The sequence below is a fragment of the Anarrhichthys ocellatus genome, unplaced genomic scaffold (genome assembly GCF_004355925.1).
Source record: "Anarrhichthys ocellatus isolate YVR2014 unplaced genomic scaffold, GSC_Weel_1.0 scaffold82, whole genome shotgun sequence".
In the NCBI taxonomy this organism is placed as follows: domain Eukaryota; kingdom Metazoa; phylum Chordata; class Actinopteri; order Perciformes; family Anarhichadidae; genus Anarrhichthys; species Anarrhichthys ocellatus.
Window position 1 is genome coordinate 1,549,590 of NW_022280112.1, and position 23,232 is coordinate 1,572,821.

Genomic DNA, 23,232 nt, shown 5'->3' on the forward strand with positions numbered 1-23,232 from the left:
GACTTTGTGCCAAGCATATGGTCCCAGCTCTCACTTTGGTTCTACAAGGACCCCAGTACCCCATTTTCCCGCAGTACCCCCCACAGTACTCCCCGGGGGACATGGTCGTAAGTCTTCTCCATGTCCACAAAACACATGTAGACTGGGCAAACTCGCTCAATCCAAAAACAGCCCTGCAAGAGTAAAGAGCTGGTGCACAGTTCCACAGCCAGGACAGAATCCACATTACCCCCTGGATCCCACAATCGGTCGGAGACTCCTTTCCCGCACCTTAGACGAAACGGCCAAAACAGCCCAACAATGTACAGAGCTTTCAGTGCCTCAGGGCGAATCTCATCCATAGGCGCCTCGCTATCGAGGAGCCTTTTTACTACTTCAGTAACCTCTACTGGGGTATGGGTGGTATAGGTCTTCCCCCAAGTGTCTTCAAACTCTGCCTCCTCCGTGGAGGATGAGTTGGTTGGGTTCAGGAGTTCAAGGGCTTTGAACATGGCCCACACCGATGACATGTCCCCAACCTTCTCCGGGATGCACAAAAAATTCTTACAAAGGTGGGAGTTGAAGACCTCTTGGATAGGGGCCTCAGTCATACCTACCCAGATTAACCTCACTACCAGGTCTGTCTGGCAGCCTTTCCCATCATCTGATTCAACCCACCACAAGGTGGTGATCAGTTGACAGCTCTGCGCCAATACATGCGGCCTTAAATCTGATTATACAACCACAAAATCAATCATCAATCTTTGGCCTAGGGTGTTGTTGTACACTTATAAACCGCTTTATACACAAATATGGTGTCATCAATGGCTAGTAAAGAATTCCAATAACAAAGTACCACTTGGGTTCAGATCAGGCAGACAGTGAAATGGAATGGTTAATGGACTTGTAAAGCGCTATGGTAGTCTTCCGACCACTCAAAGCGCTTTTTACACTACAAGTCATTTATCCATTCACAAACATTTATACAGGAGCTACCATGCAAGGTGCCATCTGCCAGCTGAGGTGTCTCTCGGCATTTGATCCAGAAGCCTCTTGGACGCAATCCCTTTGGAAGTTTTCCAAGCACGTCCAACTGGTAAGAGGTTGTGGTGTAGACCCAGATAACGCTTGACGGATTGCATTTCTCGTCTGGCCTGGTAACGCCTTTAGGTCCCCCAGGAACAGCCTGAAAACATTGCTGGGGGGAAGGACATCTCGAATACCCTGCTAAGCATGCTGCCCTAGCGACCTGGAAAGATGTGGCTCAGGGGATAGAGCGCATTGTCTACTAATCCCAAGATTTCCCAGCACCTTTAGTCCGTATGTTGAAGTGTCCTTGGGCAGATACTGAACCCCAAATTGCTCCGATGGCTGTGCGATCGGTGTACGAGTGCGTGTGAATGAGCATTTAGATTAGATCCTGATGGGCAGGTTAGCATCTTCAGCCTCTGCCATCAATGTATGAAGGTGTGTGTGAATGGTTGAATGTTGACATGGAGTGTAAAGCGCTTTGAGTGGTCAGAAGACTAGAACGGCGCTATATAAATGCATTTCCAATTACCATTTACCACAATAGATAAATGCTGACAATTACTATGTAAAATCAAAATCATTAGATTAAATATAAGTGGTAGATAGCTTGGTGTTTGGTTTGTCGCGATTGCTTAAATGTAAGCGTGGAAGAAAATTCACTTTTAAGGAAAACTATTTTATTGGGAAAGTTTTACAGAGGTTTCCACAATTGTCATCTTCTTATTCACACATGGGTTTACGTCACATGATTAGATCTCTCCAGAGTTAACATACAGTTGGACTTTCAGTGAAACTGAGTGAGCTTAAAAGACACGGCAAAATGTATACATATCTTCAATATTTCAACATATCGAGTTTTTGTCAAATGAGAGTGATAAAGGATGACACACTGTAACAGTGACATCTGTGCACATTTTGATATGTAGCTATACATTTCATCCTGTCATGTTTTTTTCTGTCCCATCTTTTCTTGTCCTGTCCTACACTTTCTTTTCTTTCATCAATTCCTTTTTCTCTGTACTCTTTTGTATCCTATCACCCTCCAGATCCAGGAAACTCCCTGTCCAGAGTCTCTTCTTCTTGTTCTTCTACTGATGTGGACAGCAGCAGTGAGCAGACGCTGCAGAAGAACCTGCACACACACAGCAGCCTTCTCTGTCACCCAGACTTCGCCTGTGGTTCGGCTCCACGCTCTCCCAGCACCTTACCTCGGAGCTACGTCACTGCTGCTCGTGCCGGCAGCAGGGACGGCCAGCCGGATAGCCGGATGATGCAGCACTCTGTGGAGAGGAAGAAGGAGGTGTTCCTGGACCACCTGAGGCAGAAGTATCCTCACCATGCTGCCATTATCTTGGGACACCAGGACCGCATGAGGGAACAGGTGAGATTAAAGCTGTGCCAGTATGCATTAAGCTCCCAGTGTTGAACAAAATGAATGTGGAGCAGGGTGTTGCTGTCCTCTGTTGACTTTCTCTTCACAAATGAAGATTTAACATCAGAAACTTCCCTGGGTAAATAAAGTTGGAGAAAAATGAATACCGTCTCCCATTGGTTCAAATAAAAGATGTTCACTGGGTGCATCCACCAAAGAGGTTTTCTGGCTTCCTTAGGGCTTACAGGTCTTGCGGCCCGTAGAGCATGAGCACTAAAGCTCTTCACTGGCTGAGCCGGCTGACTTCTGCTGCTCAACACACACACACACACATTACTGGTAAAAAAAATAATCTGTCTCTATAAGACTGTTTCCCCACTACACTGTATTAGAAAAAGCCCCCCTGCTCTTCCTCAGGGAAACTAATGGCAGTGCTTTCCCTTTAGTATTGGCAGGTCTATGCTGGACAACGCACCTCTTCACTTTGTTTTTCCGTTGTGATTTGATTTGTATGTGGAATGGATGTTCCATGTTTGTAAAGAGAAAAGCGAAATAATTATCCTTTGACAAATGTTTTTCATTTAACTATGACACAGACATAAAAAGAAAATACATAGAACGTTTACGTTCAGTTTGATGTGTTTTTATGCAAGTTTTTTGAAATATATTTCATATGGATTCAATTGTCAATCATTTCGTGACCTCCAGAAAAATGTGTTGTTTTTTTTACAGCAGTTTCATGTGTATGTAGCCCCCTGGGGGTTATGGTCAAAACAATATTCCAATCCCTGTGAATGGATCGCTACATTGAGCACATGGATTAATAAACTGATTCCATCGATGTATACATTGTAGGGTAAAAACATTTTTAGAGGAGCTCTCTGCTAACTTGTGATGTGGACCTCTAACCTTCAGGATTAAAGGGGGGAGGGTTAGACAGTGTTAAGCTGATGTCTTTGACTTTTATTCATGAATGCAGCAGTTTTGTACCAACAAGTTGCTTATTTTTGTTCCCTCAAATTACTATATTGAGCTTATGAGCTCCCCTCAAATTAGTAATTGTTAAGAATACATAAATAAAACATGACTCATTCAGAGGATGCAAGCATATAGGAAAAGCTCACAGTTATGCCTCGGGATCCAGTCAGCTTATTTCCTATTTGGCTGCATTACAGAGACATGAAAATGGCCACTGACACGTGTAGAGGGAGCTCTGGGAAAAGGGGAGTCAGTGCTGTCTGTTCTGGAGGACAATGCCAGGGACCAGATGTATGAACCATGCATACGCACAAAAATCATGCATGCGCCATTTCAATCAGGGGAGACTTCATTTAGAGTGAACAATAAATGTATTACATGGGTCACAATGAAGTGTTTTAGGCACTTAGACCCCATTGTGACATGTTCTATTCAGTGGGTATAGATGTCATGGTTCAGGAGTATTCCCCCCAGAGTCTAGACACTGGTGGTGGTGAAGACAGTCGGCCGAAGAACTTCCTTCACATAATCTGGTATTTCTGAAGGAGGAAGGTGCAGTGAGAATGTGAGCGCCTCCCGCAGCCTTCAGACCAGCGTACGGGCGGTTTCAGCAGCGAGTGAAACGATAAGGTGGACATGACATATAAGACGAGGAAGGTCATCTCGTAGTAAAAGCTTGTTGGTTTAATTTTTTTTTGCCAATTTCAATGATTCCAATTTTGCGTTTGCAATACGACCTTCTGTATGATGTCAATGAAATGTACATTTATAAACTTAGTATTAAGATGATATATACTGTAGGCCTTTACATGTTAGCTTTCATTTCCCCGTCTTTTGATTTGATCCTGACTTGTGGAGCATTCTGGAAAGTTTGTGTGCCCTTTAGATGAATCATTAGTCTGCTGTTTATTAATAATAATGGTTGAGATATTACTGTTACGATGGTTTAGAGGTACATGTATGAATACAATATATGTATATATACAGGGGTGCACATAATTTTCACGTTAGGTACTCGGGGGACTACCAGGAGATGGAGTTTGGTACTCACCATGGGGTCTTAATAAACGTAATCCCTGTCGGTGTCTCCCTCACTACATGTCCTCTGCTTCAGCTTCCTGAATGGGATATGGAGAAGATGCCCCTCCCAGTCCCTTGTTGAGTCTCTGCTGATCCAGCACCAGGTCATCAGCTGGCTTTGAGTCAAATATCTCTGTGGTCATTTGGCGAATGTGTATTAGGGCTGAGAGTCCAGTATGTGACTGACGCGACTCCACCAAGTCACACAAAAAGGACACTGCCAAGCACTGCACTGTCTATATTCTGTATTGGCTTTGACTGTGCAGTTATTGTTGGTGATTTTAACATCCATGTTGACAACCCCCAGGACAGACGCACTAAAGAACTTTGTACTGAGTCAGCATGTGATGGAGCCCACACACTATAAGGGGCAAACTCTGGACTAAGTTATCTCCAAGTGCCTGAACATATTGAAGACTGTCGTGTCTGATCGTTCCTGTGTTTTCTATGAGAGCTCTATCTCCGTGCACACAAATGAAAAATGTATTCAATTGACTGACATATTTGTATGTCCATCCATGATGTGTTTCTTTTACTTTGTCTTTTGATGTAAAGCAATTTGAATTGCCTTGTTGCTGAAATAATATAAACTTGCCTTACTTACTTGAACTAGTACAAAACGCTGCTGAAGGTAAGACAGTAGCTGGTTCTGAACCAGTTTGTATACCACTTCTTTGCTTGTGATCTGTCTCGTGTTGTCGCTGTGCACACAGACCTTCTTTAGGCGGAAAAACTTTGCATCGACTTGTTGTCTTGAATTGATGACTTTCATATCCTGTCGTGGCGGTTCCACACCATTTCAAATGTGGAGGCCACATGCACCAAAAATATCGAGCACAATTTGACGTAGCTCAGGAGGTAGAGCGGTCGTCCACTAATCAGAAGCTGCAAGCTACATGTCAACGTGCCCTTGTTAAGATATATGAACCCCAGATGGCTGTAAGGAGGTGGCACCATGCTGGCTACTACGTGGCTAAGGCAAGAAAAGCGAAACATAAATGCGGCTTATTTATAACAATAAATCAATTCCAATAAACACAATAATAGTCATTCAGCGTCGATACATGTCATCACTGCCATGAATGATTAAAACGTCCCCTGTCTGGCGATAAATGTGGTAAAAAAATGTACAAAGTGATTTGCTAAGGAGGGCAAGACCCGGAATACCCTAAGGAGACGTCAGTACTCTAAACGGCTGCAGGCTATTAAACGATTGCCTACCATGGCTAGATACACAACTACAAGCTCGATTACCTTACTGCCATGTGACAGTGGTAAGAAGGTTTGTATGTAAGGCACGAGCTCGCTTGCTTCCGATTCCTTGCTCTTCGTTTTTTTTAATTGAGCGAGTGGGAATGGATTAATAATGTGTGCCAATTAATACCTATTAATAACCATGTTGAAATGTAATTTGAACTTTTTAACAGCAACACTGGATGAAAGAGTTGGCTTCCTGCATCTTATCTTGCAGACCTCAGGAATATTGCCTCCAGCAGTGCAAGTTGTTGAGTGTGTGTGTGTGTCTTTGTGTAGAAATGACAGATAGACATTGGGTCTGTGACATTCAGATTGTTTCTTTTATGTGTGTGTGTGTGTGTGTGTGTGTGTGTGTGTGTGTGTGTGTGTGTTGAGGTGCTGCTGTCCACTGCAGTGAGGGCAGGGGGGCTGGAGCTGTCCTGACTCGCTACAGTGAGACTCGTGTCCTGTGCCATAAAGCTGTCTAGTGGGACTGTTCTAGTCAGACTGGTAGAGCCAGCATTATGTACTGAGGTGGAGTTCTGTTGAAACAGAGAGAGAGAGAGAGAGAGAGAGGGGCAGGCAAAGAGAGGTGGGGTTTAGCGCACCTGACTCTGACACGGAGAAACAGCCCGTAGATAGCGACCAAAAAGTCCGATAGAGTAGAAGAAATACACATTGAAATTGCCGTGAAGAGTTGGGACCTGCTTTACCCCCCCCCCCCCCCCTCCCCGAAACTTATTAATAAGTGAGAACTTTGAAGCGACATCCACACTGCCAGCCTCTGCCTCCAGGTAAGCTAGTTGAACCTCTTTGAATCATAACTTTAACGAGCAACATGTCCACTAACCGAAGCTCTTTCTGAAACAGCCTTCAAATCTATAACATCTTTTTAGAAAAGTAAACCACACTAACGAGCAGCGTGAACTCCTTTTTTTCTGTAACACACTCTCGCCTCCGTTCAGCTTGACTGGTGCAGAACACCTCACTCTGTGTCCGCAGAGCCGGGCTAAAGAGCTGCTGAGTAAACACCACGTTATGCGGGTCTGTTCGCTTGTCTGTCGAGCGGCGACGCACGCGGACAGTTGTGGAGCGCCAAACCCCGTTTAACTTCTGGCAACAAGTAAAACATGACCCACAACATCCACAATTAAACTATGAACTAAGCGTTACTGTTTACTCCTCCGCTCGGCCTCGTTCCAATACACCAAACATGAGTTATTTTATGCCGACTTGTGGAATTGCTTTCTATACGAGTCCCAGCAGGCTTTTTTTTTTGGAGTGGTGATGAACTGTAAGCCAATTGTATAGAACTATTTTTTTTAAATAATTGTATGGCGGAATAAAACCTAAAGCTAATTGTCCTTTAGGACGCCACATGTCACAATAGAGGCTCCATCATGCAACTCCGGGGAGGTTTGTGCACCTGTGGGCACAAGTGATGTCAATAGATTGGACCGAATCGAGAGAAACTTCATTACAGTTGAGATTATTAGGGCCCGAGCAACCGACAACGTCGGGCCGCGAAGGCCCTATTGATATTGTACCCGTTTGGGGAAACGTACGCATGGTTGGAGGACTTGCCATTCATGAAAACTCACCAAATTTTGGGGACTTGTCAGGCCTGGTGAATATAGCCATCTAAAAAAGAATGCATCTTTCTGTGTTAAGTAATGGCTCTCTAGCGCCCCCTACTGGCGGCGCCAGTATGTCCGATTGACTTGAAATTTGACACACATGTCCACTTGAGCTAGAGCTACAAAAAAGCCAATCAGACCCCTAAGCTCCGCCTACTTAGATTTTCCGCCATATTGAATTTAGTGTAAAACACATTTCTGCGAACTCCTCCTACATGCTTAGTCCCATTACTACCAAATTTGCTGTGCATCATTACTGGATCTACGTCATCAAAAGTTATCAAAAGCTTTTTGATATCTCTTTTCATTTACAAGATATGTACCAATAAATTTCTTAGGGGCGTGGCTTAATATTAATACATATAACTCCTCAACCGTTTGTCCTAAAATAACCAGATTTTCAGCATATGTGCACATTGCATCCTCTAACATACCCTGAGATTTGTTTTGCATTCAACAACTAGGGGGCGCTACAGTAAACCCTCGAAGTTGTGCTTTTTGTCACTTTGTGCAGATTTCAGCCTTCGCACTTTAACGAACTCCTCCTACAGATTTTAAGCGATCAACTTCTACTTTGGTCAGGATGCTCTTAAGACCTTTGTGATTAAAAGCTATCAAATCGAGAGTTTTCATCAAAGAACCTTGATGTGGCGTGGCGGCCATTTTGCCTCATTGTTTATGAAAAAATAAGTTCTTAGAAGTTGTTATAACTCCAAGGTACATTATCCAATCCGCACAAAACTTATTTTGCATGATGCTACTTCAAGCCTAAACATACTTCAATTGAAAAAATTCAATAATTCATAGCGCCGCCTACTGGCTAAAGGAAATGTCATATTTTATACTTTTAATTATTTCTCCTAGCCAGGTGACCTGATGAGTCTAAAATTTGGTAAGGATAGCCTTAAGACATTGATGATGCATCATCATGAATTTTTTGAGTTTTCGTTGAACGCTGTTGCTGTGGCGACGCATCGTTTGCCATGAAAAAGAAAGTTGATGGTTTAGTGGGTTGGGATGCTCAAAAACTCATGGAACTTTGTACATGTGTCACAGGTCATTGGAAGAAATAGTTTATATGATTTTCTTTATTGGCCATTTTAAATTGCCTCTATAGCGCCCCCTACAACATTTCAAAAGAGCAGCCCCAGTGCTACGTTTGAGCTACATGTATGAAACTTGATAGGCACATGTATCCTATGGATACTTAAATATAAGTCTCTTGGGACCATGCTCTAAACCCTACCGGAAGTCTGCCATTTTCAATTTTGTATGAATTTATACAATATTTCGACGATGCAGCCCTCGCAGTACGTTTCACTATCTATATATAAAATTTAGATGTATAACATTTGGTAAACAGATGTATCACATGTAGACTGACAAAAAAGCCCCTGGAGCTCTAACATCTAAACCCAACCGGAAGTCAGCCATTTTGAATTTAGTGAAAAAAAACATTTTTGCGAACTCCTACACGCTGGGTCCGATTTCTACGAAATTTGCTGTGGATCATAAGTGGATCTAGATCATCAAAAGTGATCAAAATCTTTTTGATATCTCTTTGTGTTTACAAGATATGGACCAATACACTTCTTAGGTGCGTGGCAAAATATCAATACACAAATTCTCAACCATTTGTTCTAAATTCCCAAAATATTCAGCATATGTGCACATTGCATCCAGTAACATACCCTGAGAATTGTTTTGCATTCGACCACTAGGGGGCGCTACAGTAAACCCGCAAAGCCTACTGGCTAATGGAAATGTCTGATGTAACTCAGCTGGACTTGTTCCAAACGGTCCCAAACTTCTCATGCTTGATAACAATCATGGCCTGAGGATGGCTACGAGCTAATTTTCACTAATACTCACAGCGCCACCTGCTGGCCAAAGGAAATCTGCGTTTTGTGACAAACTCCTCCGATTTACATTACTTTTACACCATGTGGTTTACACTTGACACAGAGCAACATAATGCATGTTTGCACGTGTTCTGTAGCGCCAGGCAGCGGATACAGGAAGCATCGGACTATTTGCAAAGCATCATTTCCAACATCAGGTGGTCCACGTGGGATTAAAAACGTCTCGCTCGCGGACGCGCCTTCCGAAGGTCGCGGACGTTCTCGGACGCGCAGGCTGGAGTCCCGCCGGCACCCCGATGCGCTGCAGATTGCGAGGGCCCGTTCATCGCTGCTCGCAGCTTTAATTCTTATGATTCTTATTTTTGTGGGGATGGAGCTTGTAGGGGTACTTGCCATGCATGAAAACTCACCAATTTTGCACACATGTCAGGTCTGGTGGAGAAACTCTGCTGCCAAAATTTGCATATTTGTGTGTAAAAAATGGCTCTCTAGCGCCCCCTACAAATCGGACTGGTGATGCCTTTCGGCCAGTATGTCCGTTTGACTTGAAATTCGACACACATGTCCGCCTCCGCTAGATCTAAAAAAAAGCCTCTCAGACCCCTAAGCTCCGCCAACTTAGATTTTCCACCATATTGAATTTAGTGTAAAACACATTCTTGCATACTCCTCCTACATGCTGGGTCCGATTACTACCAAATTCGTTGTGGATCATTATTGGATGTAGATCATCAAAAGTTATCAAAAGCTTTTTGATAGCTCTTAGCATTTACAAGATATAGACCAATAAACTTCTTAGGGGCGTGGCTTAATATCATTACACATAACTTCTCAACCGTTTGTCCTACAATTACAAAATTTGCAGCATATGTGCACATCGCATGCTGTAACATACCCTGAGATTTGTTTTGCATTCAATTACTAGGGGGCGCTACAGTAAACCCGCGAAGTTGTGCTTTTTGTCAGTTTTTGCATTTTTCAGCCTTCCTACTTTAACGAACTCCTCCTAGAGAATTTATGCGATCAACTTCTCCTTTGGTCAGGATGCTCTTAAGACCTTTGTGATGAAAAGTTATCAAAATCGAGCGCTTTCATCGAAGAACCTTGAGGTGGCGTGGCGGCCATTTTGCCTCATTGTTTATGAAAAAAGAAGTTGTTATAACTCCAAGGTACATTATCCAATCAGCACAAAACTTCCTATGCATGATGCTACTTCAAGCTTGAACATACTTCAATTGAAAAAAATGCAATAACTCATAGCGCCGCTTACTGGCTCAAGGAAATGTCATATTTTATACTTTTATTTTTTCCTCCTAGCCAGATGACCTGATGAGTCTCAAATTTGGTAAGGATAGCCTTAAGACATTGATGATAAATCGCCAAGAATTTTGTGTGTTTTCGTTTAACGCTGTTGCCGTGGCGACGCATCGTTTGCCATGAAAAAGGAAGCTGATGGTTTAGTGGGTTAAGATGCTCAAAAACTCATGGAACTTTGTACATGTGTCATAGGTCATAGGAAGACATAGTGTATATGGGTTTTTGGCTTGTCCGTTTTAAATTGTCTCTATAGTGCCCCCTACAAGATTTCAAAAGAGCAGCCCCAGCGCTACGTTTGAGCTACATGTATGAAACTTGATAGGCACATGTATCCTGTGGAGACTTAAATATAAGTCTCTTGGGACCATGCTCTAAACCCTACCGGAAGTCGTCCAGTTTCATTTATGTCATTTGTCAATAGATTTTGGCCTATTTCTAGTCGCTATACTTTAACGAACTCCTCCTAGGGACTTCATCAGATCCACTTTAAATTTTGTCAGTACCATGTCAAGACCGTTGTGATTAAAACTTATCAAAAGCTTTACGTTTGACGGAATCGTTTAGCCGTAGTGGGCGGCTACTTGACGTGATTCCCCATGAAAAAAGCTGATGTAACTCAGCTGGACTTGTTCCAAACAGTCTCAAACTTCACATGCTTGATAACAGTCATGGCCTGAGGATGTCTACAAGCTAATTTCCCCTAATACTCACAGCGCCACCTGCTGGCGAATGGAAATCTGGATTTTGTGATAAACACCTCCAATTTACATGACTTTTACACAATGTGGTTTACATTTGACACATGATGCATGTTTGCACGCATTCTGTAGTGCCAGGCAGAGGATACAGGAAGCATCGGACTATTTACAAAGCATCATTTCCAGCATCAGGCGGTCCACGCGGGATTAAATCCGTCTCGCTCGCGGATGCGCCATCAGACGGTCGCGGACGTTCTCGGCGTGCTGCAGATTGCGAGGGCCCGTTCATCGCTGCTCGCAGCTTTAATTATTTTTAAAATTAATTGAGATAAGAACGGACACACTCCATACTCCTGTTTTTATCTGTATCAGATATATGGTGGTGCTTAGTTGCATAGGTGTGGCTGATATGATACAGTATGATTTTGAAATGATTATAGAAACAACTTATCATATTGTTATCGAAATATTGACACAGTGTGCTCGAATATTTACTGAAATATTGATGCTCACATGAAAGCCTCTTCATTGCTCCTCATCGAATTGATTCCAATAGTTAGTCAAGTTAAAAGCTGCCATTTCATTAAGATAGAACTTTTTGTTCAAAATGAAAGAAGACATAAGTAAAATGTCCCGTTTTACACCTGTCTCAGGTGTGTTACAGTAAATACACCTGGCTATTATTGAGCGGAACAGTTGACATTAATATACAGCAGAGACTACTTCAGGACATACAGTACGAGACAAATCCACATATTTAGTTTTGTTATGTTATGCCGCATGCTTATGACAGCCTGTCAGACTCTACGAATGCAGTCCTCCCGGGTCGGGAGAGAAACCAGTGAGCAGGCTGGTTGTCTCGCTCTTTGGATTGCTTATTATTTGTGCACCACCACACAGTTGTTCCTGTCACTGTAAGCTACAGGTGTCCTACCTTTTTATAGGAATCCTGGGATAAACAGCCTGACAAACCTGAAAGGAGTAGCTTTGCTTTTCGGACTGAGGCTCCAATGCTGGAATCTTATATCACCAAAGATAACACAGAATAGCTAAATCATAAGATTATAGTTGGTTTTGCCTTGAGGTTTGATGGTATGGAACATAAGCTATTATCCAGGATGGTCGTCTCAACATGTACTTATACTGCTGAGCTGTAGTGACGAGACACATTCTTCTGCCGCTGGTCTGTGACTCTGGCACATGACGGCACTAAAAACCATCATCAGTCCTGTTCAGATCCCGCGCGGGGACAAAGTAATCTGGCTGGTCAACTACCCTCAGCTCTGTAATTAGTGGTCCTCAGACCTACGCCGTGTCTCTAGGATGGGAACAAACTGTGTGTTTCACAAACACAAAACGCAGGTTTTTTTTTTTGTCAGGTTGCACAACTGTAAGTGTGTGCGTGTGTTCCACGTCTTTGGCTTGGAGTGCCTCAGGCAGTCCACAGTTGTTTCCCTTCATGCAGGCAGCTTGCAGTAGTTTGTTGCTTGTAGTGTGACGGAGCCAGACCCATTCACTTTTAAACACAGAGTAGCTGCTTGAGTGATGACCTGTCCACCTCCACTATGGAAGCTCCCTCCCTCACCACAGCACGTGTCAGCATTAATCTCGTGAAGTCATTTTCAGGATGTTTGTGTTTGTGTATTGGCATATTACATGCACATTGTAAAAAAAAAAGAAAGATGAGTAACCCTAAAAGCTCTTCATTAGCTGTGTCACACACACTCGTCCTCTGCAGCTTGTATTAGTGTGTATTCTCTAAAGGTGGGGTTGTATGAGGTGCTTATCCATGAGGGCTTTACCTTCAGTAGATGGAGGTGGCCACGCCCCCGGGTTTGAAGAAACAAACAGGAGTAAAATGATATTGCTGTGAAAGAGGCCTGCAGCTAAATGTATTTCAGACACCTAAAATAAACTTTGAAGTGTACACTATGCGCCATACTGTATTTACGAAAATGTTCCCGTCATCTGCGGGCATTTCCCGTTAGTACTAAATGGAACGGTACTAGATGCACAGATAGGAGTTTTCTTGACCGATTCCGACTTCCTTCTTGATCACTATAATGGACAGCAGGGCTCCACACTTTTTTCTGTCTGTGACTGTGACACGGGTGCTGTTGTTAGACCCCTCAGCACATACCTTCATATCAGCGTGAGTTGATCGTGCTGTTTAATCTGTTTTAACACTAACCTTGCCTATCGTGTTGTGGAAATGCTGTACATAGCTGTGTGTACTGTATACCCATGCTGGGCACAGAGGGCAGCAGCTGGCCGACCCCTCTTCTAGAGTTGTGTTTTAAAATGTTACCAACAAAAAACATGTAATATGAACTTTGAACATGTAATGGCTGCACTGCTATGAAATGTGCTTCACGGACGTCTTCATTGACGTCAGCTGTTCTGGAGACTGTTGTTTATTGTCACCTTGACACTTGACATTGCTCTTGATACTTTACATGAACACATTTTTATTTACCGAGGTGATATAGTTACCAATATATATCCTGAGGTTGCATGATATACTTGTGAAATATTTTGTTTGGAATAATCATTGTGAAATGTAATATTTTTAAATATTGGTAGAATTACAAATGTAGGCTACTTGTATGGCCTTTCGGCCTACAGCTGTCCCTTCAATGGATACTGAAGTTTGTTCAGAGGAACCTTCTCATCGAATTACAGGGAAACCTATTCTAGCTTCGATACATGATACATGTATTGGCTGTAACTTATCTGGATCCCTGGTTGTACAGGTGAGCTCTGAGTCTTGATGCTTCTCTGGAGCTCTGGTTGTACAGGTGAGCTCTGAGTCTTGATGCTTATCTGGAGCTCTGGTTGTACAGGTGAGCTCTGAGTCTTGATGCTTATCTGGAGCTCTGGTTGTACAGGTGAGCTCTGAGTCTTGATGCTTTTCTAATTTATCCAGGCAGATAGCTCAACACGTTCTGACACGTCTGTGTGTTGACTAAAAGACGGCTGGTCCTTGTGTTCACTTTGTGAAATTTGATCTGATTTCTCAAAATCCCTAAATGTCTTTTAGTTGTGTCTATGTGGAGTTGGCACTGTAAATTGTTGTGACAGTGAAGATGCTGCCTTCACTACTGTGACTTAAAAAGCAAGGTTCCAGAAAATGGACTTTAAAATATAAAAAAAAGCATAGTTTAGAAGAATTGACCCGTTCCCTTGCAAAGTAAAGAAGACACAGTTTATAGATGTCCCGAGCCAATCCTAATGTAATAGACTGATAGCTAATGAAATAAAGGAAACGAAAATCTATAGATGTCTATAGATGTGTATAGATGACTTTGTACATGCTTGGAGCTTGTGTGCCCGTCTGCCGAGGCAGCACCCATGGAGTACAGGAGAGGGCTTAGCATGCAGCCCTGAGGGGCGCCGGTGTGGAGAGTCAGGGTGGAGGATGGGGTGGTGCCTCACACAGCCTGAGGTCTGCCCGTCAGTACCCAATCACAGAGGGTGGTGTTGAGACCCAGGAGCTTCATGAAGACCTTAAAGGGCACAACGGTTCTCAACTACACACATACAATCATGTGGAAAAATTAGGACATCCTATGTAATGTTAGGTTCTTTTTGAAGTAATATACTATCAGTAGGCCTTCAGAATTCTTTCAGCTGTGTGATGCTTGAGGGCTTTCTTGGATGCTCAAATCACAGCATCGCAAGAGGATTAAGAACCAGGCTCTCCTCTAAAGTGCTCTCTGGAGTTTGTGTTAATCCTCATTTTTCATGCCTTTTCCTACCAAAGCCAGCAACACGTGTCAATTCCCGCTCATTACATGCATATGGTCTTTTCAAAAATAACAACTCAGTTAGCTTCATCGTTTTGTTTAAAATAACTACAGATTGCCGTTACTGAAGTAGGCAAGTTACGTAACGAATAAATGTTTGACATGGGGAACCAACAGTGGTCTCCTGCTTTAAAGATTATTTCATGGGACATCTGTGAGTTACGCCGCATTATTCTATGTAGGTATAACTACGAATGCTGAAGGAGACCATCTGGTATCATTTGTGTGGGGAGAAGCTCCATTCTCTAACTCCATTGTAGAACTGAGTGGACACGGTGTACTCCGCTCCAACAGAGACGTCTTCTTTCTTGCTTCGCATGGCTTTCAGGAGTGGTACTCTCCTGTTGAACTCAAAACTCTTAGTTTATAAAGTGAATCGTGGCGTCTGCACGAAAGCTTTGCGAGTAAAAACTTGGATCGGGATCACGGCCAAATAAACGCGATCGAGACATTTATAAGTACTACATACGAGATAGCATGTTTATTACACAACATATATGACTTGATAAATGACCAAATGCCAGCTAAGACATTCTCATCCAATGCACTAGGAGTAGTTAGACGAATACAACCCCAGTGCACATTGTTAGCATGCTGGATTGAACTGTAGCGGGTGGTTTATGAGACAATGGGCCAGACTTTATAGTTGTTTAATCTTTTTTTGTTGTGGTTTTCTGTCTCTTTGTGGTGATTTGTGTGATTTTTGGTCTTTGTAGTCTTTTTGTGTCTCTTTTTGTAGTTAGTTTTTGATCTTTTGTTCTTCCAATGTAACTGCTTTGTAGGGTGTAGCACACTGGCATGACAACTGCATAGCATCAACCAACAGACTCGTTTTAATGTTATATTTAACTTTTTATCGTCATCTATTGAACTTATTAACAGTGAAACGACGCAAGTCAAATGTTTAGGAAATATCTCATGGTATTTTTATTGATGTAGTTAATATATATTAAATACAGCTTGGCATTAGTCATTTTTATTAGGTAGGTTAATCACGTATTATGTAAGCTGCTTAGCGCTTGTGTTAGGAAGTTAAATAGGTCATAATATTTATTTTATATTTTTGTGAAAACATCTCCTGCAAACAACTGGATTTATTCAAGTTTTTTGCCAAACCTAATTTTACAAGACAACATTTAAAGACATCATGAAAGCATTTAAATTCACCATTGCCCCATGCTGGTTTTACCGAGCAGAGCGTGACCTCACCATGCCAGCCAACACAACCTCCAGTAGCTGTGCTGTCAGCTGGCAGATAAGCCGGTCACTGAGCCTCCCGATGGCAATCAATGACTATATCGCAACTATCTGATTAAGTTAGTTGTTCCAAACGTTTTTTACGTTGTCTCTCCACGGCTTATTTTGACTTGCAGTTGGTACGGATAATGAACTTGTCTTCTATGTCTTATTCACTCACCGACGCCTTGTGTCTGTGCGGCTGTGTGTCGACTTAAAGCTATCATATGCGGAACACGTTTGTTTGATCGGCAGGCGCCAGCCGACCCTTAAGTGCATCTCTACGATCTACCGGTCAGCACGGTATATTCAAGTTCATACCGCTGTGCTTGCTATACCTTCTATACCTTCCTCCCTAACTGAAAGGCTGGAGTTGTTCTTCTTCAATCCGTCTTCAAATCATGATTTTGCTAGTTTTCGACTGCACTTAAAGTGACAGTAACAGACTCTTTTTTTCTTAGCTGAAGATTCCACAGCTGGCTTATAATTTGGTCTCTACTCTTCAGTCTCTCTTCATCAGGCTACACAAAGCATGACTGGTTAAATGCACACAGCTTGAATATTTACACTAGGACAGACAGACACAACAGCCAGCTAATATTTAGTATGGTGTCTGTCAAGAACAGCTTCGTCATCATATCTCATGCATCTGTACAGATGCATGAGATATGATGCTCAGCAGCAGAACACGTGTAGTGTGTGATGACAGAAGAAGGTTCAGAGTGGATGTGTGGCCTGTTAGCCAAAGGCACTATCCAGCCCAGTGTGGCTTCCCTTGTCATTTCGGTGTAGTGACTCAGTGTTTATGTGCGTGCATACGTCTGTATGTATGATTGCGTTCGGGCATTTGTGCACACGTCAGGTTGCAAACATAATTTCAGTGGCCATGCATCGATGAGTGTCTGCTTTCAGGACCACGTCACACGGCTGGGCTGCCAAGAGGAAGTCCACATCAGACCAATCGCCTCTGATCAGCTCACTGATCCATGCACACAAACACGTGTTCGTACTTCGGAACCCGCTTTGACATTCCACGCTAACCTTAACCATTCCAACCACACGCCTAACCCACTTGTTATCCGCAAAGAATTATTTCAATTTGAGTTGTATTTCTGTGTTTTCATCTCCATAAGTGATGAAAACATTGTACTTGCAGCTCAGTATTACCAGGTTTCAGAACCAAAAGCAGGAATCAAGAGACCTGGCAAGGAAGGATCAGACAAGAGAGGCACGCATCAGACAGTCAGATGATGGCTGGAACGCTCAGTTCATTGGGCTGCTATATAAACTGGCAGAATATATATACTGCAAGGTGTGCAGTAGGGTGGAAGAGATCAGCTGATGGGTAATGGTGGGAATGCTGGCAGGGCAGGGTCTGAAATGACAGGAGAGTTGGTGTATGGCAATAGAGCAGATAGAACATGTGGAACTAGAATCAGGTTGACACTAACAGGTCGTCTAACCATATGCACCAAGCATTGATATTTAAACATTAACCTCTGTAAATCTGGTGATTCTGGCTAAAATTATTTCATCCATGTCCAGTCAGTTGCCGATCAACCACAGCTCCATGGTGGTTTTTGTGCTAAGTTGGTGAAACTTCTAGTTATTACTTAGTAAGTGTAAACTTAGTTGGCTAAGTTGTGCCATTTTTTAACTCAAATAATCTCTACAAACACATTCTGCATACATATGCAGAATGTGTCGACAACGGGACAAGATTTTTGGTATCAGAAGCGTTCTTTAAAATGAGCTCGTAAACTGCAACTGTATCTGCCGGCTACACTGGAACCCCAGAAATAAAGCCCCTGGTCCCCAGATGCTTATCGGCTCCATACGGAGAACCGATGGGTTCCAAGGTTGGAACTCAAGAAAGGCTGGCAAAACTGGCCTCTGGTGTGTTCTGTTGTCTCTTCACCTCAAGTAGCCTCCTTTCTTTATCGTTCTATCTTTGACACATTTGCTCTATAAAAAAGCTTGAGGAACAAACTCTTCAACAAATGTATCTGGTAAACAAAACATGGAGCACTGAGCTCAAAGCCAAAACACAGAACTGCTGCATGTCATCAGATTATAGTCCAGGCATTTTACATTAAAATGTGGGTCAACTTCACATGGATTGCAACAAAAACAAACTGGATTTTGTGTCCTCAGTATGTTCTGAAAGAGAGAAATATAATGTTAGTATCGTATGAAGTGAAAGTTTCCAAAATCGCGTAAATATCATCCAACCAAAACGCCTTTTCAGCAATATTTAAAAGCCTACATTGTTGTACATACTAGATTTGACCATGTCAAAAAAACAAACACCCAAATATACCCAGATCTGGTCTTAGTCAACCCAGATCTGGTCCTATTCAAACCAATCCTGGTCCTATTCAACCCAGATAGGTCTCATTCTACCAGATCTGGTCTTACTCTACCCAAATCTCATTCTATTCATGACAATTACAGAGTACTCCAAATCTAATTTATTATGAATACATGTAGCATATACTGTATATACGGCCCAACTGTGATTAAAACCCTTTAGGGGAGCGATACATGTAAAATAGCTTTTGTTGCAATCTATATGAGATCAAGTTACATCATGACTGGACTATTTATGTTGAAATGTGACCTCTGTCTTGGAGTTGATGTAAAACTGTTGTGTTCTTGAGCTGGTAGCAATTGTGGACAGTGAAGTGCTGTGAATGGGTGAATGTTAAAGCGCTTTGAGCGGTCTGAAGACTAGAAAATGCACTATACAAGTCCATTTACCATTCACCATTCACCATATGCAGATAGAAACATATCATAATCATGAATCCCTTAAGTTGTTATTCAATGAAACACTCTGCTTCAATCCATAATTGTTGGTGTTTAGCCTTTCAAAAACAACAATTCCACTGCAGAAAACCTCTCACTTCTACAATTTACTGAAACCTTTATCTAAATAGCAATGCATAGCTTTTAAAGGGAGATTGGTTTAATTCATGTTCTGGCCAAAACACACCTATGATTAATTTAGAGACTAAATACAACCCCTCTGCTCCTTGTGCCTGACTGTGCTCCTTCCGCCCAGATTATGCAATTCAAACAAAAGTGGAGTTGGACACGCCCTAAATGTACTCGGTCCGTGCACCTTAGATTGTATAAACAGAGCCCTTAGAGTTGATCGGTTAGGACTAATCTATGTCTTGACTTTTAATTATAGAAGGAACGTGTCCTACTTTTGGTATAGAATCTTAACTATCAGAATTTATACCCCTCATTTAAACTCATCACTTTACGTTCTGCAAAGTCATTGACGACAGAAGCCTCCTTCTGTAGCCAGTACAACACCAGTATGGCTAAACCAGCTCCCTTCAGCCTAAGCAGTGCCAGCATTGAAACCCAGTGTCCCAGTTAACCGCTACCTAAGTGCTGACGTAGTTTAGCTGGTTAAGAGATTTTTTTATTTTTACATTAGTGTTTTATGTCCTCAGTGGTGGACTCATATGAGCACTCTTATTTCCTGTTTAGTATGCAACTTTTAAATAATCTTTTAAAAGCAGTCCCTGTTATGTTACATTCCACTGAAATGCCATCGTAAGCCACTGTGGTGTGGTGAACCGCCCTGAGGTGAAGAGAAGAAGGTGAACTAACTGTGTCCAAGCCAAACACTGCGTGTTTTTTTAAACTATCTACTGATATTAGAGTATGCCACCAGGTGACATGTGTACTTGGCTGCCGAAGGCTGCCACAGCTAGAGACATACAGACAATGTTGGCAAGCACTGTAGATGTTACAGACTTGTGAGTGCTTGTTGTGAATAAAAAATGAAATCCATGAAGCTTTCCTGTGTTGCCTGACAGCAGTGGAAGAAGCTCCTGTGAAAATGTCTGTCTCCTTGTAACAACATCATATTACCCTTAAAAAGAAAGCTGTCTCATCATCATTCAGGCCTGTTCTGAATGTCCATGCCACCATTCTCGCTGCAGGACTAGAGTCCCATAGAATCTTTGTGTTATTCAGTCTGCTCTCTTCTTCTGTTTCCTTCCATCCAGGTGAGGAGTCCCCGCTCCACTGAAAGCCCCCTCTGTACAGGTGTGCTGGGCTTGGTGGAGCAGCAGGACCCTCTGGCTTCAGAGACCATGTCTGATGGAGACGTGCTGCCCCCAACAGTACCCTTTACAAGGGGCTGTAAAGCCAGATCAAGTCTACCTGTGGGCCGGTCAAGTAGCCAGACCAGAGAGAGGCCACCTGGTAGGTAGACACACATACACAAGCACAAGGCTAACACCTGTATTCTTACTATTAGTACTTATAAATCTTGAGTTTAGGCCAGAAGGAAATAAGCAGCTAGTACCACGGTGATATCTCACTATAAAACCTTTGGGACTTTAAAACATTTGACATATCATTAACTTTTGCCAACAGATATGACATGGATATCCTGTAGAGCCTGCTATGTGTTGAAAATATGGTCATACAGTAAAGAACAGTAAAGAAACGCAGTAGAGTACAGTAAAGAATCGCAGTAGAGTACAGAAAAGGAACGCAGTAGAGTACAGTAAAGGAACGCAGTAGAGTACAGTAAAGGAATCGCAGTAGAGTACAGTAAAGGAACGCAGTAGAGTACAGTAAAGGAATCGCAGTAGAGTACAGTAAAGGAATCGCAGTAGAGTACAGAAAAGAATCGCAGTAGAGTACAGTAAAGAAACGCAGTAGAGTACAGTAAAGAAACGCAGTAGAGTACAGAAAAGAATCGCAGTAGAGTACAGAAAAGAAATGCAGTAGAGTACAGTAAAGAAACGCAGTAGAGTACAGAAAAGAAACGCAGTAGAGTACAGAAAAGAATCGCAGTAGAGTACAGAAAAGAAACGCAGTAGAGTACAGTAAAGAAACGCAGTAGAGTACAGAAAAGAATCGCAGTAGAGTACAGAAAAGAAACACAGTAGAGTACAGTAAAGACACGCAGTAGAGTACAGAAAAGAAACGCAGTAGAGTACAGTAAAGATTATGATCTGCTTTATTTTCGGCTAGGAACATCTTTATGATGGCTTTGGTTTAATTAATACACACACAACTTTCATATTCACACTCTGGAGTTGGGACAAAGAGGGCAATGTGTTCTCACCCAAAGCTGTCCTTTCAAAGTAGTGTTTTAAAAAGCATCCACATATTAAATGGTTATGTAACGTGTTGTATAGGCGGTGCTTGCCCACTGGGATCAAACCAACTATTTCTGCCGTCAGAATCTTTAAAAGCTCTACACACCTGAGTGGGTGTGCATGGCTTTTAAAGAAGAGATAAAAAGTTGACAAACCATCAATAAATAACATCTTTTTAAAGCTTAGAATTTTCAACTCTGTGGTCACTTTCAAGGCCTTAGGTAACTGTTCTCTACTGCCTTCTTTTCAACTCAATCAAAGCCACCAGGTGCATTATGGTGCATTACGTTGTTACATAGCGGATGAGGACATGATGCCACAGATGGCACTCAGTAGAATAAACACCCTAAGATCTCTTCAATTAGCGTCAAGTGTAAGGTCCACATCAACTATACAAGATTTTCAACAACCACCAAATACAAGAGTATCACTCTGTAAATCACCGGCATTGTGTTAGAGTGATGTGTATACATATACAACACTGTATATTGTGTAATACTGGTTTATATACAGTGTTATGTCACTAGGTGCTTTCAGATTGATGGATGTGTTAGTACTATCACGCTGTATAATGCTGCAAGAGACCTGTGTGTGTGTGTGTGTGTGTGTCAGGTGTGTTGTACCTGCAGTATGGGGAGGAGACAAAACAGGTGAGGATGCCGGTTGAGATCAGCTGTCAGGAGGCTCTGGAGGCTCTGTTTGTCACCGCCTACCCTCATCAGCTCACCATGAAGATGCTGCAGTCTCCCAACATGGCCATCTACATCAAAGACACCAACCGCAACGTCTACTACGACCTGGAGGATATCAGGTGAGGTCTTTTGACGCAGTAACTGACAGTTAAACTGACATACTGTAGTCCCTCAACATGGTATCCTCTTAGATTACTGTGAGACAGAACAGGGTGAACCTAAAATGACGTATGGTACAGTCCAGTCAGATGTCTCAGAGGACTACTCTGTATGACTGAATGGGCTCTGATGCTTTCTTACTAATAGATTCTATTTAGTTTAGCAGATGGAAAACAAAACGCTGTTCAATGGTTCAACCAGACTGGCAACTGAAAGAGACAAAGATCCTCTGAGCGACAGTTGAATAAGAAGCCGTCCTTGGTCAAATAAGGAACAGCTTCCTGTTTCAGTGTTAATAGTTTCACAATAAAAGCAGTCTAGAATAAGCTTGAATTAACTTTAGCAAAGCTCTTCTTCAGACTTCCCAATAGAAATAGACGGTTAATCTAGCGTTGCCACTGTTGGAATATCAGCTGAACAAATCACAGGTTAAACCTCTTCAATCAGAGAGACTCGAACTCCAAACTTTTCAACAGCAGTGTACACACAACCTATCCCTAAATATCTAGGGGATAGGTTGTGTCTGTCCCCTGTCCAGGTCTCCATGGTGGAGAGGAGGTGGTGTGGCTCAGATTATATCTGTTCGGCGACACCTCAAAGTGGCTCGACATCTTTTTGGATCCATGCTCTTCATATATTTTTACAATCTGTCTAGATTTACCAAACCGTGTTGGTCAGCTCTGTACTAACAACATCTACTGCACGTCTGTCCTCTTCTGTTGCTCCTCTTGAGGTTTCTTCCCTGTAAAAGTCTTTTTTTGGGGAGTTTCTCCTGATCTGAATAGAGGGTGTCTAATGCCGTACAGACTGCGAAGCCCCTCGAGGCACATTTGTGATTGACATAATACTTTTGGAAAATGAGTAGTCAATGTAACGACCAGGAGAAGGGTTGGCTTAGAAAGTCTCAGCAGCTGGTAACAGAGGACAGGCGGTGTTCAACACTCTATGTTGAATAAAGAGCCAGTGAAATATTAATGATTGCATGTGAAGAATGTAAAACTTCCCTCAAAATA

At 42.4% G+C, this 23,232-nt stretch overlaps 1 protein-coding gene across 1 annotated transcript in view; it reads left to right on the plus strand.

Annotated features, from left to right (window-relative positions):
• Positions 1-23,232, plus strand: part of LOC116398341 (sickle tail protein homolog) — a gene marked incomplete at its 3' end in the record, with an annotated part of 79,965 nt that overhangs the window by 23,320 nt on the left and 33,413 nt on the right. The window contains exons 2-4 of the mRNA XM_031874565.1: positions 2,058-2,392; positions 20,262-20,460; positions 21,981-22,179. Of these exons, the coding sequence (XP_031730425.1) occupies positions 2,058-2,392; positions 20,262-20,460; positions 21,981-22,179 (733 nt within the window). The remainder of the gene's footprint in view (positions 1-2,057; positions 2,393-20,261; positions 20,461-21,980; positions 22,180-23,232) is intronic.